Source organism: Pristiophorus japonicus, chromosome 2 (genome assembly GCF_044704955.1).
Source record: "Pristiophorus japonicus isolate sPriJap1 chromosome 2, sPriJap1.hap1, whole genome shotgun sequence".
Taxonomy (NCBI): Eukaryota; Metazoa; Chordata; class Chondrichthyes; family Pristiophoridae; genus Pristiophorus; species Pristiophorus japonicus.
The window spans coordinates 357074458-357102386 of record NC_091978.1 but is presented as its reverse complement, the minus strand read 5'-3'; the positions used below and the strand labels follow the sequence as shown (position 1 = coordinate 357102386).

At 45.0% G+C, this 27929-nt stretch overlaps 2 protein-coding genes across 6 annotated transcripts in view; one reads left to right on the top strand and one right to left on the bottom strand.

Moving 5' to 3' along the window:
• rpl34 (ribosomal protein L34) overlaps positions 1 to 7313 on the top strand; it is a 55630-nt gene extending 48317 nt beyond the window's left edge. For all 3 annotated transcript variants that reach the window (XM_070872568.1, XM_070872569.1, XM_070872567.1), the window contains exons 3-5: positions 1062 to 1161; positions 5469 to 5572; positions 7183 to 7313. In XM_070872568.1, coding sequence (XP_070728669.1) covers positions 1062 to 1161; positions 5469 to 5572; positions 7183 to 7267 — 289 coding nt within the window. In that variant the 3' untranslated portion in view covers positions 7268 to 7313. The remainder of the gene's footprint in view (positions 1 to 1061; positions 1162 to 5468; positions 5573 to 7182) is intronic.
• Positions 7314 to 17613: 10300 nt separating this feature from the next.
• Positions 17614 to 27650, bottom strand: LOC139249841 (S-phase kinase-associated protein 1-like). Of its 3 annotated transcripts, none has more exons than XM_070872564.1 (6): positions 27552 to 27650; positions 25114 to 25213; positions 23346 to 23419; positions 22005 to 22148; positions 19748 to 19888; positions 17614 to 17996 (listed from the first exon to the last, which is right to left on the bottom strand). In XM_070872564.1, the coding sequence occupies exons 2-6, from the start codon at positions 25208 to 25210 to the stop codon at positions 17961 to 17963; spliced, it is 492 nt and encodes a 163-aa protein (XP_070728665.1). In that variant the 5' UTR covers positions 25211 to 25213; positions 27552 to 27650; the 3' UTR covers positions 17614 to 17960. The 3 variants fall into 3 exon arrangements, with proteins under 3 accessions (XP_070728665.1, XP_070728666.1, XP_070728667.1); XM_070872565.1 differs by lacking the exon at positions 27552 to 27650 and adding an exon at positions 27091 to 27157; XM_070872566.1 differs by lacking the exon at positions 27552 to 27650 and adding an exon at positions 26861 to 26879.
• Positions 27651 to 27929: the final 279 nt, after the last annotated feature.

Sequence of the window (27929 nt, the reverse complement as noted above, 5' to 3'; positions counted from 1 at the left end):
GTATCTCCAAATTTGCGGATGGCACTAAGTTGGGTGGCAGTGTGAGCTGCGAGGAGGATGCTATGAGGCTGCAGAGTGACTTGGATAGGTTAGGTGAGTGGGCAAATGAATGGCAGATGAAGTATAATGTGGATAAATGTGAGGTTATCCACTTTGGTGGTAAAAACAGAGACACAGATTATTATCTGAATGGTGACAGATTAGGAAAAGGGAAGGTGCAACGAGACCTGGGTGTCATGGTACATCAGTCATTGAAGGTTGGCATGCAGGTACAGCAGGCGGTTATGAAAGCAAATGGCATGTTGGCCTTCATAGCGAGGGGATTTGAGTACAGGGGCAGGGAGGTGTTGCTACAGTTGTACAGGGCCTTGGTGAGGCCACACCTGGAGTATTGTGTACAGTTTTGGTCTCCTAACTTGAGGAAGGACATTCTTGCTACTGAGGGAGTGCAGCGAAGATTCACCAGACTGATTCCCGGGATGGTGGGACTGACCTATCAAGAAAGACTGGATCAACTGGGCTTGTATTCACTGGAGTTCAGAAGAATGAGAGGGGACCTCATAGAAACGTTTAAAATTCTGACGGGTTTAGACAGGTTAGATGCAGGAAGAATGTTCCCAATGTTGGGGAAGTCCAGAACCAGGGGTCACAGTCTAAGGATAAGGGGTAAGCCATTTAGGACCGCGATGAGGAGAAACTTCTTCACCCAGAGAGTGGTGAACCTGTGGCATTCTCTACCACAGAAAGTAGTTGAGGCCAATTCACTAAATATATTCAAAAGGGAGTTAGATGAAGTCCTTACTACTCGGGGGAATCTAGGGGTATGGCGAGAAAGCAGGAAGGGGGTACTGAAGTTTCATGTTCAGCCATGAACTCATTGAATGGCGGTGCAGGCTAGAAGGGCTGAATGGCCTGCTCCTGCACCTATTTTCTATGTTTCTATGAATATAAGCTGCTTCTATGCAAACTGTCCTTGTAATGAAACCCTTTTGGCCTTTGTTGTTGTGTCTTGCTCCCAAAGACGGTCTTGCTGTTTAATAACCTGTGCCTTTATTGTGAAGGTCTCGCACGCCCGGTAACCGCATTGTGTTCCTGTACACCAAGAAGGTCGGCAAGGCACCAAAGTCCGCGTGTGGCATCTGTCCCGGCAGACTCCGCGGTGTAAGTAGTCACTTTAATGCGTGCGTGTTCCTTTTTGGTTTTGAGCCGCTTGTGATTTCGAATACAAGTCGTTGTATTCGTCTGACATTGAGATGCAGCAGTGCGCCTGCTCGCGAGCAGTGCTCTGGGGTGGTAGAAGTTTTGTTATCCCGCCTTGATTTTTAAAAAAAGTGGCAGAGAATGATAGAAGTTTACAGCACGGAAGGAGGCCATTTCGGCCCATCGTGTCCGCGCCGGCCGACCAAGAGCTATCCAGCCTCATCCCGCTTTCCAACTCCTGGTCTGTAACCCTGTAGGTTACGGCTCTTTAAGTGCACATCCAAGTACTTTTTAAATGTGATGAGGGTTTCTGCCTCTACCACCCTTTCAGGCAGAGAGTCCCAGACTCCCACTAGCCTCTAGGTGGAAATACGTTCCCCTCAACTCCCCTCCTACCAATTACTTTAAATCTATGCTCCCTGGTTGTTGACCTCACTGCTAAGGGTAGTAGGTCATTGCTATCCATTCTATCTAGGCCCCTCGTAATTTTATAAACCTCAATTAAGTCTTCCCTCTGCCACCTCTGTTCCAAAGAGCATGGATTTGTATCCACAGGTTTCAGATGTAATGGGCTTCCTGGCTATAATTATGATGAAGGACTTGAGATGACGGGACTATTTCCCCAGGAGCAGCAGAAGGAGAATTTAATCATTTATTGTTTGTGAATAGAGAAAGATTGTGTTTCTCTAGTTGGGAAGACGGTGACAAGGGCCATCAATTTCAAATTGTCAGTCTGGGGACAGAAGTTAAGAAATATTTCATGGAGCGTGGATTGCTTTGCCACACGGTTAAGGCAGAAACCAGTGCATCGGATAAATATCTGAAGCAAAGGAAGCTATAGGGACACCGGGGGAGAGTGAGATCGTTTTGGATTACTCCAGCAAAGAGGTGGCACCGACATAATGGACTGCATTGTAAATTTCTATGGGTCTATGCATTGAAAGGGGAAAACACTCCTTCCCCTTTTGTCGCAGGTTTAGAAGTTCAATGCAGTCTAAGGAAACGGGACTGGATTAAAAAGAGTAGCAATCTTTGCAGTAACACCTCCATAGTGTTTCCTACTGTTTGCATTTTATTGCTGACTAGGATATATTCTGTGATAACAGGACTTGGAGGGGTGGCTATCAGTCCGGAATGCCACTGGTGAAATGGGCTGACAAAAATAAGTTCAGTACCAACGTGAATAGAATTGAGACTGAAACTCAAGTTCAAAGTTGAAATAGTGCAATCAAGGTCCTGGCTTGTTTGAGTGAATTAGATTTGTCTAACCGCAACTATCAAATTCTTCTGGATTGAGTTTTAGAGTAAGAACATAATAATTGGGAGCAGGAGTAGGCCACGCGGCCCCTCGAGCCTGCTCTTAATCAATAAGATTGCGGCTGATCTTTGACCTCAACTCCATTTTCCCACCTGATTCTCCTATAGTCCAAATATCTACCACTCTCAGCATTGAATACATTCAACGGGCCCAATTTTGGCCATGACTTGTATCAATTTTTTTGGAGTACGTTTTTTCTGGCGTAAGTTTTAAAAAAAATGCCACTTTCCCCAAAAATTTGCTGCAGAGTAAGTTAGTTAGTTAGGTACGATTTTTTTTTTTTAGTTCCGTTTTTTTTTCAAAAGCGAATGTTCCCAGACACGGCAGTTTTTGGCCATTTATGCTACTTTGACCAGCTAAAACTTACTCCACATCGACTTAGGTCAGTGTATGTGGCCAGCTCTGAAAAACATAGCGGGCAGTTATGAAATCAGCGTGGGTTAGTACATTTAAAGCACAAAAATAATTATTTAATAACAAATAAAAAATACAAGGAAGCTGAGGACCTGCACCAAGACTTACAAAGCACTAAAAAAGCCACAAAAAGTAATAAGCAATCAATTAATAACAAATAAAAAAATAGAAGTCCTACCTTTATGCCAGAATCAAATTATTTTTAAAGTCCCACCCCCCCTCTGCCCATCAAAACACTCTTTCTTCTCTCTCTCTCTCTCTCTCTCTCTCTCTCTCTCTCTTTTTCCCCCCCCCCGGCCCCGCAACCCGCAATCAAAACTTTCAAGCACAACCATCAATAAATAAAAAAATAAAACTGAAGTCCTACCTCGGCCCAGGAAGTCAGCCGGCTGGTGCAGGAGGCCACTCGGCCGGGGATAGGGGCTGCGAGCATTGGGTCCTGCTCACAGCCGCAGGACACACTGGGAGGGCAGGAGCATGCGCGCAGACTTCATTACGCATGCGCACAGCTACCGGCAGTGCTTTCTGCGCTGGCCTGTTGCTCCCCCCACCCCCCCACTTCATTAGCTACGCCACACTGGGACACCGGAGACGCGTCAGGATGGAGCCCTTTTTCTCGGCGCTGTTTTCAGCACGCAGAGTCGGCGCATTTAAGGTAAGTGCGCCGAAAAAAGGGGTTGGGGAAAATTGGGCCCAACAATTCAGCATCCACAGCCCTTTGAGGTAGAGAATTCCAAAGATTCACAACCCTCAGTGAAGAAATGTCTCCAGATCTCTGTCTTAATGGCCAGCCTCTTGTCCTGAGACTATGCCCCCTAGTTCTACACTCTTCACTCGGGAGGAACAACCACTCAGAATCTATCCTGTCAGACCCTCTCAGAATCTTAGAGATCGCCTTTCATTCTTCTTAATTCCAAAGAGGAAGAGCAGTTTGTGGCGGTGAGTTTGTTAAATAATGTTGAATTGTTGAACATTCCATCGACTTCTGACGTGTTTCCAATTCTTTATTAAAATGTCACGCTGTGTGTAAAACTGCTGCTTTGAATTAATGCTGAGCATTTAGATGTGAATAGCATGTTCAAGTATGGCTTTTATAAGTAATCCAGGTGCCCGAATTTTCCTCTTAAATAGCTGCGCCTGTACAGGTATCTGTCTCGTAACGAGCCATCCCGAATTAAATCTTTGCCTGCGGGTCTTTAGGTCCTTCCCTCTTGGTCAGCCTGTAGTTTGAAGTCGGGTAGTTGAGCAGAGATTTCAGTCTAGAAAACGGTAGCCGTGTTAAAGGACCTTTACTCTGCAACTAACTATATCTGACATGGGATCAAGTAATGGTGGCACTGGCCACAAAACTCGTTCTTCCTCTCTGCCACCAGATGATATGGCTCCAGTTCTCCTGTCGGGGTGGACACCTCTATCGCGCCGGTACATGTATGAGCCCTCTGCCCTGACCTGGAGGTACTTGTGCACGAAACACAAAAGGATTGTATGCATAGCATCCTATTGTGTTGAGTACAAGAAAAAGCCTGAAGAAATATTTTAAGTTTCTAGTAGATCCTGTGGTTTGGTTGAGAACATTCAACAGATTTTGACGGCGCTGTGATCATCACTGGGCAGTTGTAGTTGCTTGTTTTAATTGCGTTGCAATTGTACATTGTGGTAGTTCATATTTTTGGCCAAAACGAATTGCCTCAAAAGTTGCCAGATTGTTGTAAAAACCCAACTGGTTCACTAACGTCCTTCGAGGAAGGGAAGCTGTTGTCCTTGCCCGGTTGGGGTAACGCGTGACTGCAGTCCCACACTGCGAGGTTGACGCCTAGTGTTCTCGGGGCATTCGGAGCGGGCAGTAACCGTTGCCTTGCCAGTAACTCTCGTATCTGAAGAACAAATACGTCATAGCATTGAACTCTTATTTAAAGCTGAATACATTTGTTCATTTTTTTTTTTCAAGCTCTAAGTGAGCGAGATCAATGCTGCACTTTCCATTTCAGGCATCCAGTCTCGAAGTCACGTATGCCCCGGGCACATACAGCAGAGCGAGAGGCAAGCCGGAGCACTCTCCACTTGTCCTAACCTCACGAGCACCCGTACTGCACCAATGTGGCACTTTCTCATTTCCTATGGCAGCCCTCATTAGGCTGGGTAAAATTTCCATTCAAAGACACTTATTTTTGCTGCAAGACCCAGCCGAACTAGAAGCTGGATCGAGACTGATTTCACATGGGATCCTTGCAGCCACAGGACACCCCCTTCAGGCTGACTCGTCTTTGAACCAAGATGAAAGGTGCTGTTTGGCCCGCTGGGTCATCGCTTCCGAGCTTTGTTTGAAGTGTGTTTCCCATTGATGTAGTTTGGAGCAGCATCTATTTTGAATTTTGGCCAAATATCTTGCAAATAGGAAGCATCCTGCATCGGTCAGGTTGATTTGAGCTGATTTTCAAGTCACTCGAATGGGGATGTGTGATTACTTTAGTGCTGAATATGATCATTTCGCATTCGCAAAATAGATAATTAACTGATTCCTCTTGAACTTGTGCAGATTCGGGCTGTTCGACCCAAGGTCCTAATGAGATTGTCAAAGACCAAGAAGCACGTCAGCAGAGCCTATGGTGGATCCATGTGTGCCAAGTGTGTGCGCGACAGGTAATAGAAACATAGAAAATAGTTGCAGGAGTAGGCCATTCGGCCCTTTGAGCCTGCACCACCATTCAATCTAATCATGCAACTTCAGTACCCCATTCCTGCTTTCTCTCTGTACCCCTTGATCCCTTTAGCCATAAGGGCCACATCTAACTCCCTTTTGAATAAATCTAACGAACTGGCCTCAGCATGATGCCTTTTGTTTGATTGAGTATTCCTGCCTGTAACAAGAGACCCTGAATATGGAGTGGCTGCCGCCCAGTATGTGTTCAATCTGACTGTGGTCAAGTAGGTCTCGCACAGGCCTTCAAGTAGCCTGTTGAAGCTACAGAGGAAAACTGCTGGGTGGGTTTTCTGTTGGCTGTGGGGGTCATCATGAAGACGCAGTATGGGAGGAGGGGCGGGGGAAGACTGTCAAAGGTTTCAACGGAGTTGCTGCAGCAGATATCAAACTAGACATTGTGTGCAGTTGGTGCGTTAAGGTATCTGATGTAAGGTTTTGAGAACATAAGAAATAAGAGCCGGATTAGACCGCACAGCCCCTCAAGCCTGCTCCGACATTCAATAAGATCATGGCTGATCTACCTCAACTCCACCTTCCCGCCCGATCTCCATATCCCTTGATTCCCCGTGACTCCAAAAATCTATTGATCTCAGCCTTAAATATATTCAGAGGCTCCGCATCCACGCCTCTCTGGGGTAGAGAATTCCAAATATTCACAACCCTCTGAGTGAAGACGTTCCTCTTCATTGCTGTCTTAACAGGCCTACCCCTTATCCTGAGACTGTGCCCCTAGTTCTAGACTCTCCAGCCAGGGGGAACAACCTCTCAGCATCTACCCTGTTTTGGGCCTGGTCACTATAAATTTGAATGGTTGTGGGGTCAGGGAAAGGTGGCCCAACTAGCAGTGTGTCGTAGAATAGAACCGTGGAAGTTTACGGCACAGAAGGAGGCCGTTCGGTCCATCGTGTCTGCCGGCCGAAAAAGAGCCAACTAGCCTAATCCCACCTTGCAGCTCTTGGTCCATAGCCCTGTAGGTCACGGCACTTTTAAGTGCACATCCAAGTACTTTTTAAATATGGTGAGGGTTTCTCCCTCTTACCACTCTTTCAGGCAGTGAGTTCCAGATCCCCACCACCCTCGGTGGAAAAACAGCTCAACTCCCCGCTAATCTTTCGACCATTTGCTTTAAATCTATGTCCCCTGGTATTGGCTTGCTAGTGCCTCGAGTGTCTGCCCTCCCTCCAGAACCTGTAAACTGCAGTGAGTGGTTCTGGGGGTGGTTTTGACCCCCTCATCCCAAATCAGGAGCGGTGTGCATGCTGCCTGTAAGTAGGTAGGCTCCACCCCAAAGGCCATCGGAAGCTCCCATGGTGGGAGGGGGGTGGGGGAAGAAGGCTGGCAACCAGCCGAGTGCGGCCCTTGAAGTTATGTTCCGAGTGTGCCAGCGAGCCACAAGATTTTCAGCCCCTGCTGCTGATCGGTGATTCTGCAGTGCAAGTACGTGGGATACGTGTCTGGTACTGAGACGAGCGTTTTCTTCCCTCTGGCGCACAGCTGTTGAGCTGCCCTCGCGGGTGTGCCTGATGTATTTTGTTTTGTTCCTTTTCAGAATCAAGCGTGCCTTCCTGATTGAGGAACAGAAGATAGTCGTGAAGGTGCTGAAGGCACAAGCACAAAGCCAGAAGTCGAAGTGAATCATCTAGTTTTGTATACACGTGGAAGTAAAAAACTAAATTGGAATTTGTTTGAGACTAGTTATTTTTCACCCCTACAAATGCAGATAGTTGGTGTCGCGAGCAGAATGGAGCAATGCTTGCCCAATCGATACCACTGCTAAGTGCTTAAAGAATCCATATCACCTGAGGTAGACAGTGCAATATCAAAACCTGTACATTCGATTTGTTAAATGCCTTGCCAATTTGACAGCTGATGTATTCTGAGTGCAAACATAAGCTGTGCCCTAAGATGCATGCACTGAATTTCCGATAACTAGAGTCTGATTATTAATTATTTATTTATTTTTGCTCTTGGGATACGGATAGCACTGGCATGGTCATTTCCTGCCCATTCCTAGTTGCTGTGAGGTGTTGGGCCTTCTCCCTAAACTACAGCAGCCCTTAAAGATTTATTTCCGCTGACTGGCCCTGGGTTTTTTCTGTTATTTTGCCTCTCCCAGGCGATTACATGGTGGCAGGGGGGTGTAATCGTGATGCCCCAGGCTTCTGACTAGTCCTTAGCTTTACGATTGTGCGCCCCCCCCCCCCCCACCCATGGTTCCGTACAGACTGCTGATTGAAGGCGTGACTTTGCCTAAAATAAGTGGAGCTAATAAATCGATAAGCACTGCACTGCACAAAATAGCCAGTGTGCTTAATACGTTATAAGCGGCGCCTTTGTAATTGATACCTACGGTAGTGACATGGATAGTGCCATTTGCCTGATCTAGTCGGCTGCCTGTGATCAGCAGGGACGGTGTGAGTGGTGGTGACTTTACTTTCAGGTCCTTCTGTACACAGCTTACTTCCCCAAGTTCCCTGTCGAGAGGAAGTATGCAACAATGGTTACTTGCCAACCGGGAGAAATCACAACCTGAACTAGCATCCACTCCACCCATCTTCCGAGTCTTGCTGCAAGCATATCTGGCATTGGGACAGATTGCGTGGATTGGGGCGGGGGGGTGGGGGGCGTCTTCTATCCGTTATTTTCGGACATTCTGTCTTAATGCAGCTCAGCTACTTTGGGATCACGCATTCGATTACTCCACTTAGGATTCAGACCCAATACTGTGTGCTAAGAATGATAGCAGTACATAGAATTTATAGCCATTTGGCGCAACAGGTCCATACTGGTGTTTATGCTCATCACGAGCCTCTGCCCACCCTTCTTCATCTAACCCGATCAACACACTCTCTTCCCCCATGTGTTTTTCTAGCTTCCCTTTAAATGCATCTATGCTACTCGTCTCAACTACTGCATGTGGTAGCGAGTTCTTCCTCTCTGCCACCAGATGGTATGGCTCCAGTTCTCCTGTCGGGGTGGACACCTCTATCGCGCCGGTACATGTATGAGCCCTCTGCCCTGACCTGGAGGTACTTGTGCACAAAAGGATTGTATGCAGGTACAGCAAGTGATCAGGAAGGCCAATGGAATCTTAGCCTTTATTGCAAAGGGGATGGTGTATAAAAGCAGGGAAGTCTTGCTACAGCTGTACAGGGTATTGGTGAGGCCACACCTGGAATACTGCGTGCAGTTTTGGTTTCCATATTTACGAAAGGATATACTTGCTTTGGAGGCAGTTCAGAGAAGGTTCACTAGGTTGATTCCGGAGATGAGGGGTTTAACTTATGAGGAAAGGTTGAGTGGGTTGGGCCTCTACTCATCGGAATTCAGAAGAAAGGTGATCTTATCGAAACGAATATGATTATGAGGGGGCTTGACAAGGTGGATGCGGAGGATGTTCCAATGATGGGGGAAATGAGAACTAGAGGGCATGATCTTAGAATAAGGGGCTGCCCATTTTAAACTGAGAAGAGAAATTTCTTCTCTAAGGGTTGTAAATCTGTGGAATTCACTGCCTCAGAGAGCTGTGGAAGCTGTAACATTAAATAAATTTAAGACAAATGGACAAACTATAAAGGGTTATGGGGAGCAGGCAGGGAAGTGGAGCTGAGACCATGATCAGATCAGCCATTATCTTATTGAATGGCGGAGCAGGCTATTTCTCATGTTCCTATTAGGCTGTTCCTATTTCTCATGTTCTTATATAAATGGTCCTGTCTCCGCGATTTGGGCTGGAGGCAATGTCCTTGGTTGCAGGTGGACTGTAACTGGGACATTGGGATTTTGGGGACAATGAGAGCAGTTTTCTTGTGCATTGATTTCCAAGGCATCCCTTGAGCTGAGCAATTACTGACACTGTATGGCGGGCACAGCATGCACAAGGCCTGCCTCCTGTGGGTATGCATCATCAAGCAGAATGCCACACCCGTAATCTTTACAGAATAGAACTTTACACAGCCCATCACCCTCTCGCCTGTGCTGATTCTCTGAACGAGCTATCCATTTGGGTGACTGTTCCCCATCATATGTAAAGAGAAAAAAGTTAGTAAAGACAAACATAGGTCCCCTGCAGTCAGAATCAGAGGAAGTCATAATGGGGAACAAAGAAATGGCGGACCAATTGAACAAGTACTTTGGTTCGCTATTCACTAAGGAGGACACAAACAACCTTCCGGATATAAAAGGGGTCAGAGGGTCTAGTAAGAAGGAGGAACTGAGGGAAATTGTGTTGGGGAAATTGATGGGATTGAAGGCCTATAAATCCCCAGGGCCTGATGGACTGCATCCCAGAGTACTTGAGGAGGTGGCCTTGGAAATAGCGGATGCATTGACAGAGATTTTCCAACATTACATAGACTCTGGATCAGTTCCTATGGAGTGGAGGGTAGCCAATGTAACCCCACTTTTTAAAAAAGGAGGGAGAGAGAAAACGGAATTATAGACCGGTCAGCCTGACATCGGTAGTGGGTAAAATGATGGAATCAATTATTAAGGATGTCATAGCAGCGCATTTGGAAAGAGGTGACATGATAGGTCCAAGTCAGCATGGATTTGAGAAAGGGAAATCATGCTTGACAAATCTTCTGGAATTTTTTGAGGATGTTTCCAATAGTGGACAAGGGAGAACCAATTGATGTGGTGTATTTGGACTTTCAGAAGGCTTTCGACAAGGTCCCACACAAGGGATTAATGTGCAAAGTTAAAGCACATGGGATTGGGGGTAGTGTGCTGACGTGGATTGAGAACTGGTTGGCAGACAGAAAGCAAAGAGTAGGAGTAAATGGGTACTTTTCAGAATGGCAGGCAGTGACTAGTGGGGTACCGCAAGGTTCTGTGCTGGGGCCCCAGCTGTTTACACTGTACATTAATGATTTAGACGAGGGGATTAAATGTATCTCCAAATTTGCGGATGACACTAAGTTGGGTGGCAGTGAGAGCTGCGAGGAGGATGCTATGAGGCTGCAGAGTGACTTGGATAGGTTAGGTGAGTGGGCAAATGCATGGCAGATGAAGTATAATGTGGATAAATGTGAGGTTATCCACTTTGGTGGTAAAAACAGAGACAGACTATTATCTGAATGGTGACAGATTAGTAAAAGGGGAGGTGCAACGAGACCTGGGTGTCATGGTACATCAGTCATTGAAGGTTGGCATGCAGGTACAGCAGGCGGTTAAAAAAGCAAATGGCATGTTGGCCTTCATAACGAGGGGATTTGAGTACTGGGGCAGGGAGGTGTTACTACAGTTGTACAGGGCCTCGGTGAGTCCACACTTGGAGTATTGTGTACAGTTTTGGTCTCCTAACTTGAGGAAAGACATTCTTGCTATTGAGGGAGTGCAGCAAAGGTTCACCAGACTGATTCCCGGGATGGCGGGACTGACATATGAAGAAAGACTGGATCAACTGGGCTTGTATTCACTGGAGTTCAGAAGAATGTGAGGGGATCTCATAGAAACGTTTAAAATTCTGACGGGTTTAGACAGGTTAGATGCAGGAAGAATGTTCCCAATGTTGGGGAAGTCCAGAACCAGGGGTCACAGTCTAAGGAGAAGGGGTAAACCATTTAGGACCGAGATGAGGAGAAACTTCTTCACCCAGAGTGGTGAACCTGTGGAATTCTCTACCACAGAAAGTTGAGGCCAATTCATTAAATATATTCAAAAAGGAGTTAGATGTAGTCCTTACTACTCGGGGGATCAAGGGGTATGGCGAGAAAGCAGGAATGGGGTACTGAAGTTGCATGTTCAGCCATGAACTCATTGAATGGCGGTGCAGGCTCGAAGGGCCGAATGGCCTACTCCTGCACCTATTTTCAATGTTGTTTAAATTTTTCATTTGCAATATCCACTTTTTAAAGCTGTTAGGGATTCTTCTACCAGTGTTTCTGGTCAGGCATTCCGTGTCCTGACAACCCTCCACATAAAACATACTTGCCACCTCTCCCTTTGTTCCTTTGGTGATGACCTTAAATTTATCCCCCCTCATTACCGACTCACTGACTAGTGGAAAAAGTTTCCCTGATTTACCTCATCAAAAGTCCTTAATTTTGAGCTCAAATCTTTTAATCATCTTTTTTCCAATAATAAAAGCCCCAGCTTCTCTGATCGCCTCATAACTAAAGGCTGTTATCATCTTAGGCCAAGGGTGTCAAACTCAATTTACACGGCAGGCCTGATCGGACATCTTGGCATAGGCCGCATTCAACAAAATTTATTTGGCTACGCGGACAAAAACTTGTGTTTTTGGGCGTGAAGTGGGTGCAGTATATACCAATTTCTGGACACGTGCTCCTGCACCTAATCTGTGCTGGTGGCATAGTCCACACCAAACCCATCAGCTGCCTCAAGTCATGGACTAATTTAAACATGCAAAGAAGGATCATGCACGTGTTCCAGGAGCCTTCTGTAAACTGCGGACAACTAGGTGGAGCATACGCCATGCAAGCTCCAACAAGATTTTCTGCAGCGGTCTTTAAGGGGCTGCCGATAAGTATTTCTTTAACTTACCCCTCTGGAGCAGCAAGAGTGTGACCAGCTCCATGGCACTGCTATCTCTTATTCGGCCCTCCTGTATCTCGCATCAATGTTCCCTCATTTTTTTTTGTGAGCAGTCCTTTTAATGGGGCTTGCACAGCCATTCAAATTTCTGTGCATGTGCGGTTTTTCCCTTATAAGGTCAGCAAGCAGCCTGCACGGGACCTCCAGACAGCTGCGTGGCTGCATAGCTTAACAGGAACACTGATCTCCATGTATTGGGTTGTGATGCTCCCTTAGCGCAGTGAGAATCCTCAATCTCAGTCACCTTGTTCCTCATTTGCCCACTAGTGAAAGCAAGGAGGGTCACCAGGTTTCATTCACCTCTTTTCTGGTGGGGAGAGGGAGGGAGTGATGGCCAGAATCAGAATTTTGGAGGAGTGGAGGATGTTGCTGAGATAGGGACAGATGAGGCCATGAAGGGATTTAAATGCAAGGATACAAATATTAAATTGTGGAACCAGGAGCCGATGCAGGTCAGCGAAGACTGATGATGGGTGAGTGGGAGTTTGTGCAGGGTAGGATATGGGTAGCAGAGTTTTGGATGAGCTAGTTTACAGAGCATGAAGGTTGGGAGGCTGGCCAGTAGAACATTGATATAGTTGATTCTGAAGGTGGCAAGGGTTTCAATAGGCAGTTGATATTATTGAGGTGGATGTAGGCTGTTTTTGGTCTCCTGCGGCAGTCTCTTCCACCCATTGGAAGTGAAGAGAATCTCCCTGTGTGCTGTGACTCCCTCCATATGCCTGGGTGCAGCCTCTGTGCAGTGCTCAGCAATGTTTGCAGAACCTCAATGCTGTAAAACACCGATAGCACAATTGTCAAAATCAATGTTGACAGTCCCTTTAAAGGAAACCGGCTGATGACGCATCATCAAATGACATTATCAGATCCACTTCCTTTTAATTGGCCAGGACCCTCGCAGGGCTTGTTTAACAAGCCCTACCACAGTAAAATCACTTGTACAGAACGGGATGGAGCAAGCAGCGAGCTGGGAACGCACAATGGACGTCGCCCGCCTCAGTAGGCAAAATCTTGGCCTTAAGTGTCAAAGAAGTCAATGAGCTTCTTTGTTGTTGAAGGTGAGAATAACAGGGATAGGTTTGGTAGTGGAGAAACGGTGAGTTATCTTCGCCCTTCAGGATAAACCTAAAGTAGTGAGTGGTCTTAGCTGGAAAGAATCAGTCCTGATTAGGCTAATGTGATCCAGCCAGATCTGGCAACAAATGGCTAAACCAGATCTGCCTGCTATTCCCTTAGACTTGAGGGAGCAAAAATGGAGTGTGGTAATGTAACTGGGACAGGAGAGTAAAGATTTGCCAGGGGCAAAGACATCAACGGTGAAGTTAAGAATTTAGAAAATCAACAAATGGAGTATCTTGGTGAATGGAGGCCCAAAGGCTAGGCCATCCTCTGAATATAATATTTTTTCGTCTAACTCATTTGGCAGACGTGAGTTGCCTTTTACATATCCGTGCTTTCTAGGTATTAATTTTATCCAGAATTATGACCTGTTCACTACCGATATCAACCTGACTGGGCAATGATTACTTAATTTATTCCTTTTTTGCAAAGTATTTGTTTTTTCTTATCTCCATTATCAGAGTCTTCCAAAGATTTCTTTTAATTTCTACTCAGTCCTATATTTTTTTAAAATAGTTATTCAACATTTTTTCCCCTTGTTACCTACCCGTCTTTTTTGCGACCTCTGTATTTTCCAGTTTGATTTCATTTGCATTGTTAGCCCTAATTATCATTTTTTTAAGTTTCATCATTAACTCTTCTAGGCATCCAGCTTTTGCTGCACCACCTTAGTTTCTGTGGGGAATGTCCTTAATCATCTCTTCAAACATCTCCCACTGTTTGTCTACTACCTCATTTGCCAAGTTTTCTTTCTGGATTCTCAGGGCTAGTTTATTTTTTATCTCATTAAAATTAGCTTTTATCAGTGAAATATCCTTATTTTTGACTTTCTCTTCCAATTTTTACATCCAATCTAATGGTTCTAAAGTGGCTGTTTCCTCCAGTTGTTCCCCTGTCCTTATTTACTGACTCCACTTGAATTCCTAGACGTAAATCCCACATCACCACTTGCCTAGTTGGACTAAAGACACGCTGATCTAGAGAGCAGTCCTGGACACATCGTTTAAAAACCCCTCCTGTCTAAGCATTACTCTACTCCAACCTATCTTTGGAGAATCAACTCGCTCATTATGATCCGGTTCCTGCTTTTTTCCCCCTAATTTGTTTTCATATCTTTTCCTTTCATCACCTTTTCTATCATGAACTTCAAACGTGGGTAAGTGTTGACGATAGATAAGCCCTTACAAATCGGGTGTTAGGTTAGTAAATTTAAGACTATTGCCTTTTGCAAAGGTTCATTAGTCGTACTTATTGGCATAATGGAAACTACTCACTTTAAAAACATGAAGTGTTAAGTGGAAGTATTTGTTCAATATAACGCTGAAAGGTTTGATGCTCCAGTTATCCTTGCACATTTATAACCTTTTCTTCTATGTGGCTGTAATTCCACTTAGGGTTTATCAGATAACCATTATAACAAAGCTTTTTCTGCTCTGGAAATTACTTTAGCATCTGCCACCATGAATGTAGATTGGAGACTTGTTATATGCAACGCTGTCGCTCTTTGAACCCAAATGTCTCCTTGCCTTACAAGTAGTAGCTATAGCTGTTTAAAAAGCCTTAATGGTTTATGAATAAATATATGGATTTTGTTAACATTTTTAAGTGCCGCCATCGCTAAGTGGCTTTATCCTATTAGGTAGACTATGTCAATACTATTCCTTTATCTGGTCATAGCCCAGAAACAAAAGCCAACCCGAATTGTACCTGTTTTATGAGCAATATTGAAAAAATATTTCTACCAATGTGATCGGAGAGGTAGATACATGACATGGTTTACATACTTCAAAGCACTATGATGTTCACATGACAAGAGATAAGCCTATAAAGTAGCACTTCATCTATTGTAGAATAATTAATTTTAATAGTGAAGAAAAGGTGCAAGAATCTTAAGCAATCTAGCTTCCTCATTCTTTAAAGGTAGGTCAATATACTATCTACATAACAGTGGCCTACAGCAATGTCACTGCCTTGACACAAGACAACTGGAGTGAACTCAGCAAGTGTAACTAGCAGTAATGGAGTCCTGTGGATTCAAGCAGCTAAAAACGATTGCTAAATCTGCTTCAAGCCAGCAGATGTACATTGTCCATTATAGTCTCACCTGCATCTCTCTTTCATAGACCCACATTCCCCTTTAGCACCCTATCTATAAAAACCTTTTAGGGATATATACTGATTTTGTATTGCATCAAATACTTATTTAAATACTTCCCACCATTTGTCTGTACCCATTAACTGTAGTCCATTTCATTTCAATTTATTCTCGTCCCTTCAAAGAACGTCATACTTAAATGTGAATCTCTGGTTTGTGACTCCCTTCTTCCTTTCAAACACAATCATATTATGGTCACTATTCCAAAGATGTTCCCTTACCGCCAGATTAACTAATTCTGGTTTCTTACTTATTACTAAATCTAGCATGGCCTTTTCTTTGCATCTGTTGTAAAACCCAGTTCCTGAAAACTCCCAAATACATTCTAGACAGCGCTAGACTTTCCATCGGGATCGTCCCGTTACTAACACATGACACCAAGATTATCAGCTTAATTACAATCCAGCAGATCTATATTTGAGTTAGAGAGTCATTGCATCATTACAATTATAAATTTAAAACTTACTCTTCCGGAACCAACAAGGTCATTCCAGCGCTTACAGCACTTGTTCAGCTCACGGACATAGTGTGCCGCCAATGAGAAGACTTTGGCGATCTCCGCCCAAATTCTCTGATACACCTTGGGGGGGGGTTTCCATGACCACCCTGGGTCAATTGGCCCAACAAGTTTCCACCTCGTGGACTAGGGCAGCATTTGCCTCTTCCAAAAAACACTTGGCACACCACCTGCCACCTCCCTTCACCTCTCCAAAATCACTTAACACAGCCTCCTCGACGTATTCCATTTATTTTTAAATTATTCCCCTCAATAAACAGGTCCTCAATCACCAAAACAGCTTTCAATACTTGACTCTCTATTTCAATTGTTCTGTGCATGTGACCTCCCAAATTGCAGGAAAAGTTAATCACCTGAAAAAATGCACAGAATGGCCATTGCTATGGTCGCCTTGCATGACGGAATAAATCGCTAACACCCATTTCACATCGCTACGGCCAACGCCCAAATTAAAAAAAGCAAAACTAGCGATTTTTTTTTTTTAAATGGGCGATATTGGAATCAATGGAAAGTCTAGCTCATAGCCTTTTCTGCTCGAGCCATTCTCCCTAATTAGTGTATCTCATTATAACCAGTATTTTGCTACATGCTTTCCAATCTAATGGAAACACGTTAGCGATGGCAAATGCTACAGTAATTGAGTAGCAAAAGCCACTTTTAGGCACTGATCCATTTCCAAAACAACGCCACAATGTTATTCAGCAAGAAACGCTAATTTATCAAAGGACATTGCCCATAAAACAAACAAACTGACTCCACACGATCATGGAACACATCTTAAGCTGGATACCTCTAGATTAGGCAGAAATTTAAAGAATTAAAATTGTAACGGCAGTACGCTGGGCGGGAAGGTGGAGTTGAGATCGAAGATCAGCCACGAGTAGGTTCGAGGGGCCGTATCTTATGTTCTTATTCAGAGTATGGATCTGGGGTCTTTTAGAGCTTCGGTACAAGATACAATGCACTAATCTGATTCCCAACAGAACCCACACCACCTCACTAGCAATGCTTTCAGCACAGGTCTTTTATTTAAACCAGTACTACCCTCATACTGCCTTTACTAAGGGTCACAGTTTCAGAATAAAGGGTCACCAGAAATGAGGAAATTTTTCTTCGAAGGTCGTGAACCTTTGGACTTCTCTACCCCCGAGAGCTGTGGAAGCTGAGTCATTGAATATATTCAAGGCTGAGATAGACAGATTCTTGAACTATAGGGGAGTCAAGGGTTATGGGGAACAGGCAGGATAGTGGAGTTGAGGCCAAGATCAGATCAGCCATTATCTTATTGAATGGCAGAGCAGGCTCAAGGGGCTATATGGCTTGCTCATATTTCTTTGTTTATCCTTGTAGGACGTTTCTATACCAACTACGGCTGTAATACATTTTGGACAAAAATGGAACCCAGCTCAATTTTGAGGTAGCAGGAATAGATCTTGAAGCATCCACCAATCTTGAGGGTATTCTGCATTCTGTTGAGTTTTTATGAGCTGTGATATTAGCTGGCGCTGTAAAGTAAAAGTCTATACACCAGTGACCATGATGCTGTGTATTCAATTACAAAGATGAACTCGGGACCATTTTAAAGACAAAGAGTAATGTGTTTTTTTTTTAAACCCAACAGAAAACCGCAATAAAAAAAGTAAACTTTAATTACAAATGAAAATACTAAAAAAAAAGAATTTCAAATCATAATTGCCGTCATACTGCCAGTTGGAGCTCTTTACACAACTTTCATGCCACTGATCAATGAAGCAGCTTCAGATATGAAGTAATAAATACACGAGAGTTACTGCTCAACTCGCTAAAAAGGAATAGATTTCATGGAGCAAGCTCTAAGCTCAAAATTAATACTAGTTACAACTGTTTATGCATGGTTATCTTGTCACTATATTTCAAAGTATCACAGGCTATTAGTGATCTGATACATTTGGTGCAAGCACAGATTTTCCATTGAGTTGCACACGTGTTTCCTGCTCGATCACTTCTCTTCACACCACTGATTCTCCTTTCGTACCTGAAGGAGAGAGAGAGAAATACAATTAGCCTCCACCCAAAACACCCCCTCAATATCTTTTCTGATCCTCCCTCAGAAGGTTGTTCCTTCACCCAGTCTCTCCAGTGCAGTGCTGAGGGAATGCTGCAATGTCAGAGGTGTTGTCTTTCGGATGAGACGTTAAACCGAGGCCCTGCCTGCTCTCTCAGGTGGACGTAAAAGATCCCATGGCACTATTCCAAAGAAGAGCAGGGGGAGTTATCCCCGGTGTCCTGGCCAATAGAATCATAGAAATTTACAGCTCGGCAGGAGGCCATTGGTGTCAACGCCAGCCATAATATTTATCCCTCAATCAACATAAAAACACAGATTCTGGTCATTATCACATTGCTATTTATGGAAGTTTGCTGTGTGCAGGTTGGCTGTCATGTTTCCCACATTAAAGCAGAGACTACACTCCAAAATTACTTCATTGGCTGTAAAGCGCTTTGAGACGTCCGGTAGTCGTGAAAGGTGCTATATAAATGCAAGTTTTAATTTTTTCTCTCCTCAGTTTCTGTCCTGGGCTGCAGCATTGCTGAAAAAGTAGAAACCAACTTGTGCATTTCAGGGACAAGGCTGGTTATGAGCATGTTCCTTGGTGCACTCATTCAGGAGCCCAGACTGCTTCGTCTGTGCTGCTTGCAGACAATGGGGGTTGTTACAGCCAAACTTAAAGGCAATTTGAGTATTTGTAGGACGCATGTACATATAGTGTGGGCAAGGAGCCGTCAAGACCAGCTCAAGAATGAAGAATACTGTTGTTCAAATGTGATTGGCAGAAAATTTAATTTGGGGAATAATTTTGTTAAGACAAACACTTTGAAAAATGAGGAACAAAATGTAGATAGATGAAAATTGACAGATCAAGGGTCATGATGTGGGCATTCATGACATTAAACATTATAAAAATAGAGTGTGTACACTGTGCAATCAAACAGGACCAAATGCCCAGAGTGGGGCTTGCTCTGGCAGGGTCAAATATAGTTTGGTTAAAAGAAATATGTACATTTATGTAGCGCCTTTCATGTCTCAATCCGCTTTATGGCCAATGAAGTACTTTTGAAGTGTAGTCACTGTTGTAATGTGGGAAACGTGGCAGCCAATTTGCGCACAGCAAGCTCCCACAAACAGCAATGTGATAATCTGTTTTTGTTACGTTGATTGAGGGATAAATATTGGCCAGGGCACTGGGGTTATAACCCCCCCCCCTGTTCTTCAAAATAGTGCCACCTGAGGGGGGCAGACAGGGCCTGTTTTTAACATTTCATCTGAAAGACGGCACCTCCGACAGAATGCTGTGCTGTCAGCCTGGAGTGGGACGTGAACCCACAACCTTCTGATGCAGAAGTGAGGGTGCAACGCACTCAGCCACGACTGACACTATGTCCACACCTGTGGAATACTGGTCATATGAAAAGTTTATATAGTCAGCTTTGCGCCATGGACGCGTACCGACGTGATTCAGGGAGGTTGAACGAAGGACTCTTGCATCCCAGTCTTGGCTGGATTCCAACCATGGCCAAGTATTTTAAACCATTGTACCACAATCCTATATAATATATAAATCTCTCGAGGGGAAGGAGAGGGAAAAAAAGTTGCCTCTTTCCTTCTACTCGAGATACCACCTTAAATGTGTGGTCGTTCAAAACAAGACAACTCAAGCAGAGAACAAATTATGAGCTATTTTGGGACTTCTTGCAAACCCTTTAGAAAAGATAAGCCAGCTGTACCTGTGCTTCCTCTTCCTCAGTAAAATCATTCTTGATGTTGAAAGTTTTGCGAATTTCTTCGGGAGTTTTTCCTTTAATCATGTTTGCCACCGTTTTGCAAGTTACATCTAGAAGCCCCTTTATGTCTAGGTAGTTTGCAGCCTATTTAAAAAAAAGCGCCTGTTAAAACCCAAGAGAAACACAAACATTAAAGCCCTTGCTCCTCACCCTAAGATTTATTCTTTGCTTTCAATATACTGAGAGGTAAGCTTGGGTACAACCATGCTACGAAAACACACTAGCTTCCCGAGAAGACAACACGTCGACAGACATGTTGATGCAGGAGCCAGTGACGGCTTTAAGGAGTGTGTAGTTGCCCTGTCCGTAGTAGCCATATACAGTCGTCTAAAATGCGTTTAACATCCTGCAATACAGCATCTTTTTATTTTTAAATGTGTTCCTGGGATGTGGACTGGCCAGCAATAATTGCCCAACCCTTCTTGACTGGCTTGCTAGGCCGTTCAGATGGGGCTGTGGGTCTGGAGTCACATGTGGGTCATACCAGGTATATAAGACACGGACTATATACAGCAGGCACATCAAAGCACTGGAGAAGTATCATCAACGCTGCCCCTGGAAGATTCTGCAAATCCATTGGCAGGATAGGCACACCAATGTCAGTGTTCTCACCCAGGCCAACATCCTCAGCATCGAAGCATTGACAACGCTCGATCAGCTCCGATGGACGGGCCATATCGTCTGCATGCCCGATACGAGACTCCCAAAGCAAGCGCTCCACTTGGAGCTCCGACACGGCAAACGAGCCCCAAGTGGGCAGAGGAAACGCTTCAAGGACACCCTCAAGACCTCCTTGAAGTTCAACATTCCCACCGACACCTGGAAATCCTTGGCGCAAGTTCGCTCAAAGTGGAAAAGAATCATCGGGAAGTCGCCAAACACCTCGAGTATCTTTGCTGGGAGCAAGCGGAGACCAAGCACAAACGGCGGAAGGAGCACATGACAACCCAAGCACTTCAACCAACGTCCTTTCAACTACTGTCTGTCCAACCCGCGACAAAAGACTATAGTTCCCGCATCGGATTTATCATCTGAGAACTCATTTTTAATGTGGAAGCAAGTCATGCTCGGCTCCGAGGGACTGCCTATGATGATGATACCAGATATAGAAAAGCAGGTTAACTTCCATAAAGGACATTAGTGAACCAGATGAGTCTTTACTACAATGGTTACCATTACGGATACTAGCTTTTTATCAACTACGTTTGAATTCCTCAGCTGCCGTGGTGAGATTTGAATTCACGTCTCTGGATCATTAGTCCAGGCCTCTGGATTACCAGTCCAGTAACAACCACTATGCTACCGTACCCTCAAATATTGTTTTGAGCACCTTCAACCTACCCAGTAACTGCACAAAATTCAATTCCTGTGCCAGCCTCGTTGCTCAATAAGCATCTACATAGAACCATAGAAATTTACAGCATGGAAGGAGGCCACTTTGGCCCATCGTGTCCGCGACGGCCGACAAAGCTATCCAGCCTAATCCCACTTTCCAGCTCTTGGTCCGTAGCCCTGTAGGTTACGGCAATTCAAATACCCTTTAAATGTGGTGAGGGTTTCTGCCTCTACCACCCTTTAAGGCAGTGAGTTCCAGACCCCCACCACCCTCTGGGAAAATAATTTTCACCTCAAATCCCCTCTAAACCTCCTACCAATTACTTTAAATCCATGTCCCCTGGTTGTTGACCTCTCTGCTAAGGTAAATAGATCCTTCCTATCCAGTCTATCTAGGCCCCTCATAATTTTACACGCCTCAATAAGGTCTCCCCTCAGCTTCCTCTATTCCAAAGAAAACAAACCCAGCCTATCAAACTCGCCTGGTAGCTAAAATTCTCCAGTCCTGGCAACATCCTTGTAAATCTCCTCTGTACCCTCTCTAGTACTCTCTGCTAGCAAATCTATTCTGCCACCTCACAGCACGGTACTGTAGTTAAATGCTGTGCTGTCCAAGATTTTAAACCATTGGTCAACATGCTAGGCCTCAAGTACTATTTCAGATAGTGAACTTGGCTCAATTTTTAAATAGGAGGTAGCTCTCCAAAACTATATTTGCATTTCGGGGTATACCAGAGCTTCATGAAGTGCTTTGGCGGTACAGTCACTTGTGCAACATCAACCAATGACAACATAACTCAATTGGACAAAACAAAGCTGGGCCGATAGTTTACAAAAAGTCCAAAAATCCTCCGCGCATACTAACCAGTATTAATTCAAAGAGTGTCCCCTGGTCGACTTTCAGAAACTCTTGATCCCATACTGGTATGTCATCGGTTCTTTTCTCTTTATTTTCATCATCCTCTGGTGGGGGAGGGTCATCCCGGTGATGTGTGCACCACTGGATCACCTAGTGCACAAACACAACCTTCAAGCTAGTCAGTTGTACACAGCCGTGCCTGTGCCTCACAGGTTCAAAGTGTCCACACTTATTGAACAGAAGCAAATAGTTAGTACAGGAAGAATTATCCTCCCAACAATCTGGGCTGAATTCAGGCCGACGTCATAGGGGAAAATGACAGTTCATCCCCAATGCACTGCACAATTCATATACAGGCAACTCTCGATTATCCGTACACGGATCCAACAGGAAACCGCTGTAACAGGATTTAAAATTCTGTTGCTAACAAGTGAAAAGACAGCTCCAAATAATTTGGAAAAAAAAAAATCGCCTTCCAAACACTGTGCTCCTTTGTATTTGCTCATTCTCTCTCTCTCACACTCACACATTCTCACCGTAAAAATCACCCTCCTCTGCCCTTGCTTTGCTGGTGTGTGTCTCTCGCGGCCGCCGCTGATGTTGGGAACAGGGGCAGAGCCGGCACCGGGTTCCAGGCACAGAACCTGTACATGCATGCTGGTAATGTCCATCTTTTGTTAATGTTTGTATTGATTCATTAAAGTTTTAACTTTAAAATGTAGACCCACCTTAACGGAAAAATCGCTTACCCGGAATAGCCCAATCCCCAAGGGACCCGGATAATCGAGAGTTGCCTGTATTCCCCTCCACAAAATTAGGTAAGCACTTCAACTGCAGTAATAGGCTTCATCTAAAAGGCTTGCATTTATATAACGCCTGTCACTACCTCATGACGTCTCAAAGTGCTTTGCAGCCAATAAAGTACTTTTTGAAATGTACTCACTGTTCTAATGTAGGAAACGTGGCAGCCAGGTGTCACAAACAGCAATGTGATTAAAAGGTTTTAATGATGGTATTTGGGGGGATAAATATTGGCCAGGACACCAGGAAGAATTTTCATGCTCTTCTTCGAAAAGTGCCATGGGATTTAAAATTTGGCTTTTAAAAAAAAATGGCTGAGCGGGCAGACGGAGATTTTAACATAATCCAGACGGAGAGTTTAACAATCATCCGAAAGACAGCACCTGAAGTGTCAGTTTAGATTATGTGCTCAAGTCTCTGGAGCGGGGCGTGAACCCACCACATCCTGACTCTCCGGTGAGGCCGTGACCAGCTGAGCACCCGAGCAGAGAATCATTACCCTCGGGAGAGGAGAGATCAGTACAGAAAACATTTTTGCCGCAGTACCTTTTTCAGAATAGCAGCATTCACATTTGGTAGTGGCACAGGATCATCGTCACCTTCATCATCCATACCAAGATCTGTGTGTTTTTAAAAAACAAGGACGAAGCAAACGACAAACTCAGGATCATTACTCTCATTTTGATGCAAAATAAAAATACACGAGTTACCATCAATGTTCCCTCTGAGCGGCCGTGCTGTCAGGAGAAAGGTCTCGCACAGGCCACCCATCAGCTTCTCCACTGCAAATACCATGCACGCGTTGAAATTTAAAGGGACCGCAAACTAAAGAAACAGGCCATGTCGAACAAAGCGTAGCTCACAGGGAACATTGGTTACAGTTCTGGCCAAAGTAGAATTTTATTGTACGTGACTCGACAATTTCATGTCTAATTTCTCCAGGTTAAGTTATCACACCGAGATGCGTCATCAATTCTCTCCCGTCCCATTAAAGTGACTGCTTTGCGATTACCCCTGGGTTCAGTTATCAACCAGTGTAAAATATTTTGCTATCTAGCTCGAGGAGCCATGAAGTGTGCGCAGGGAAAGCAGAAATTCCCGTCCACCTATAGATAGAACCATTATTAAACCCCATCAACCCACGGTAGAGCCATGATTAATCCTCACCATCAGCTAATTTGGAGGGAGGAAAGCCCAGATACGCTAGTCATGCCCAGAAAATTTTAATTGTACCCTTCCAGAGGGATCAACACCCCATGAAAACAAATACACAATTGTTACTTTAAATTCAGAAAGTCATTAATTATAACCCGACTCTCATATTACTTTTGGATCTTTAAAAAAAAGATTCTGACTGCAAGATTAGTCGGGTCGTTGCCAGCTTATTTACTGCACAGTTACATTATTAGTGCTGGATCTCTGCCACATCTATCAATAGTATCCCGCAATGGCACTGCAGCGAGTTAATCCCCTGCTGCATTCACCATTGTGTCAGCAGCAGGGAGCGCCTTCTATCCGCACATAGCATACACAGTGCAATAGAAAGGCTAGCATTTAGTCAAATTGTCAAACAAAAGTGTAAACAAAAATATATCCAATTCCTAACCAGAGGTGGTACTTTGCTTTTAGATGTACAACATTTTAAACTCAGATTACTAGTAAAATAGTATTGACCTTGCATAGGTTAAAATACCCCCCCCAAAAAAATCTGAATTCAGCACCCTTGGTACTTTGGTTGGGAAGGAAAAAAAATCAGTGTAGAAAACATTTGCATTAGCTGTTGTGATAACTTGTTGGGGGAGAGGGGAGGGTTGGGAGGGGGGATGGGGTGAGGGGAGAGCAGAGGGGTGAAAATCAACTTGGGCAGAGGTGCAAAGCGTGCAGAGGCAGATCAGCTGCCTGTTATACATCTTGAAGTCAATGGAAATGAGAACCTGAGGGGTGGGGGGTCCATTAGAGCCTATTTGGAACCCCAAAGTTGAATCCCTACCCCCACAACTGAATGAATCCAAAGCCTTGAATCTTTCCAATAATTACCAAAAGCACCCAAATTACATTAGTGTTCCAAACTGCAACTGTACTGCTCACAACCAGGTGAATGAAAAGAATCAATCCTTCATTTAGGTCAGTGATGCATGAAATATTTTGCAACATGTGATAATGATTACCCGAGCATCCGATTCAGATCTTCACCCAAAGGCCAACATTATGAGCAGTCAAAGCTAGGCATTAACCCCCGCAGGTGAGGAGAAGCAGAAAAGGAGAGAGTTTTAAAAAACAGTTGTGTTATCTCAGAGCCAGTCTTTGACTATACCTTCCAACATGGTTTTGATTGTAATAGATTGTTTTGCTATTTCTACATCAACCTCAAAGATCTCTCCGTCAGAGCTTTGCAGCTTAATGGCTGGCATTTTCTAGAAAGGCAAGGGGAAAAAATACATTGTAAATATTAAAGTGTGCCCACATCACCACTCCCACAAACTCTAATTAGTTCAAAGATCCACACCCATGTCCTCTTGTGCAATAACCTGTACAATCCCATTACCACTCATCCTCACCGTCCGTCCGGGCAAGCATTATCCAACAGTACTTAACACCTTCCATCTTTGCCTCATCCCTAGTCCCCTGCTCTACCAGTAGTGGCTGATCCTTCAGTCTTTTATAGCCATGAACTTTGAGGGTTGTGAATCTTTAGAATTCTCTACTCCAGAGATCTGTGGAGGCCGAGTCATTGAATGCATTCAAGGCTGAGCTCGACAGGTTCTTGAACTACAGGGGATTCAAGGGTAATGGGGAACAGGCAGGATAGGGGAGTTGCGGCTAAGATCAGATCAGCCATGATCTTATTGAATGGCGGAACAGGTTTGAGGGGCCATATGGCCTACTCCTGATCCTATTTCTTATGTTCTTAACTCCACCTCACTATTTATTTCTAAACCTGTGCTTTCAGTTCTCATTTCTCTACACCCCACCCAACCGTGTCTTTTGTCATTAAGTACCCAACGGCATTCTTCCACACACTAGATTTTTTTTTAAAACACAGATGCTTAAGGGAGCAAAGACCAAAACATAATTAAAGCAAAAATCCAGACAGAAATACTCAAAAGATGCACATCCTCATAGCCTAAACAAACAGGATACCCCTGTAAATTTTCGAATTAAAAAAAAACAGGACTTCTGATCAGTTGAACTCACTTGATGTAGCCAGGCCTGGGGGAGGAGACAGGGAGAGAGTGGGACAGACAGCCACGCGCACACAGCAACAGAGGGATCACAAGGATTAAGGATCGTCCTCCATTCTTAACCAGGAAGTGAGCAGGATCAGCTTCCAATTGGGAGAATTACTCTTCACCCAGCACTGCATCTCCCATTGACAAAACAACATCTTGCAGCAAAAAAAATAAGGCCCAACATCAACTGCTGGCTGACAGGCAGCCAAACACTGCAGAGCCCCAAAACCCATCATAGAACACACATAGAAAATAAATGCAGGAGCAGGCCATTTGGCCCTTCAAGCCTGCACCACCATTCAATAAGATCATGGCTGATCATTCACCTCAGTACCCCATTCCTGCTTTCTCTCCATACCCCTTGATCCCTTTAGCCATAAGGGCCACATCTAACTCCCTCTTGAATATATCTGATGAACTGGCATCAACAACATTCCGCAAATTTAAAAATAACCTCAAATTAGATTAGCAGCCAGTTGGGAGCAGCTCTGGGAGAAGGGGGGGGGGGGCACATAATTAAATACACACTAGCCTGGCTGCATAAGAAATAGGAGCAGGAGGCGGCCATTTGGCCCCTCGAGCCTGCTCCACCATTCAATAAGGTCATGGCTGATCTGATCATGGACTCAGTTCCACTTCCCTGCCCGCTCCCCATAATTCTTTATCGCTCAAAAATCTGTCTATCTTCACCTTTGAATATATTCAATGACCCAGCCTCCACAGCTCTCTGGGGCAGAGAATACACTTGCAGGGCCGCAAGGAAGTCACACCCAGCCGCACGGCTGGCTGCTACACACACACACACACACGGCGAGACCCAGGAGGGCTTACACACTGCAAAATGCTGCATTTGTGAGCATGCGCGGCAGCTCAGTTCAGCCCAGCTCAGGCGGATGGAGAGATGGAACCCCGGCGGCGAGCGGCGTTGCCACGGTTACGAGCGTGCTGGCGTTTCCCCGATTGTGACGTCGCTTGGCTCGGGCACCCTGCCTGCCCCCCGCCCCGCCCCCCCGCCGGTGTCCCGCGCGCGTTGCCTGGCAGCGCTCGGCTCCTGCTCTCACTATTGCTGTTCCTCCTCCTCCTCGGGCGGCGGCGGCTCTCACTGACCCGCTGCCGTCCGCACCCCGCCCTATTTATAGCGCTGCCCCGCATTGACGTCACAGGCCCTGCTGCGCAACGCCCGAGGACCCCCACTCCCCAAACCCGCTCTCTCAGCTTGGGCCTTCCGCTGATCTGCCTGCTTTGGGGGAAAATTATTTTTTGGTGCGTGCGTGTACCCGGGCTGGGGTTAATTCTTCCCGCACAGTTCCGTTGCATGTATTTAAAAAAAAAACACATACGATTTGGAGCATTTTCTCCGGCTGAGTGTTTGATGTTTAGATCAGGAAATTTATACGGACGGCTAAATGAAAAAAAAATAAAAGGCAGGGGATGGGGTCCACAAACCCCGGGGCTGTGCGCCGCCCAGCTGCTTATTAAAACATTATGCGTCGAACGATACGTTTGTTGAAAGCGCGCTCACCTGCAAATGAAACACCAGCTACGAGCTTTCCCTTCTCGGACTGTTTGCGAGGCGCCCCGGGCTGCACGGCCGATGAACTGCGGGGGCGGGGCGGAAGATGCGTCACCGCGCTTTCTGTCACGTGTCCAGTGCGTGCCGCGGCACCCTCTGGGTATTGTAGTCCCGCCCGCCGCATGGGCGCACTACAACTCCCAGGGTGCATCTCTCTATCTCACATTCAGTCCACAGCAGCTGGACAGGAATTATTTAATGTCCTCAAGAAAGATGGAGGAAATTAACCAAAACAGCAACCAAATTGGATAGGGTTTTACCCTTTGGTTAACAAAGAACTTTTGCACGGCGCCTGTCATGACTTCGGGACGTCATCAAAGCGCTTTC

Coding starts and splice junctions, on each gene's coding strand:
- LOC139249841 (XM_070872564.1), bottom strand. CDS start 25,210: ATGCCAGCCATTAAGCTGCAAAGCTCTGACGGAGAGATCTTTGAGGTT. Junction 19,889..22,004: donor CACTCTTTGAATTAATACTG/GTTAGTATGCGC, acceptor TTTTTTAAATAG/GCTGCAAACTACCTAGACAT. Junction 17,997..19,747: donor CTGAGGAAGAGGAAGCACAG/GTACAGCTGGCT, acceptor TCTCTCCTTCAG/GTACGAAAGGAGAATCAGTG.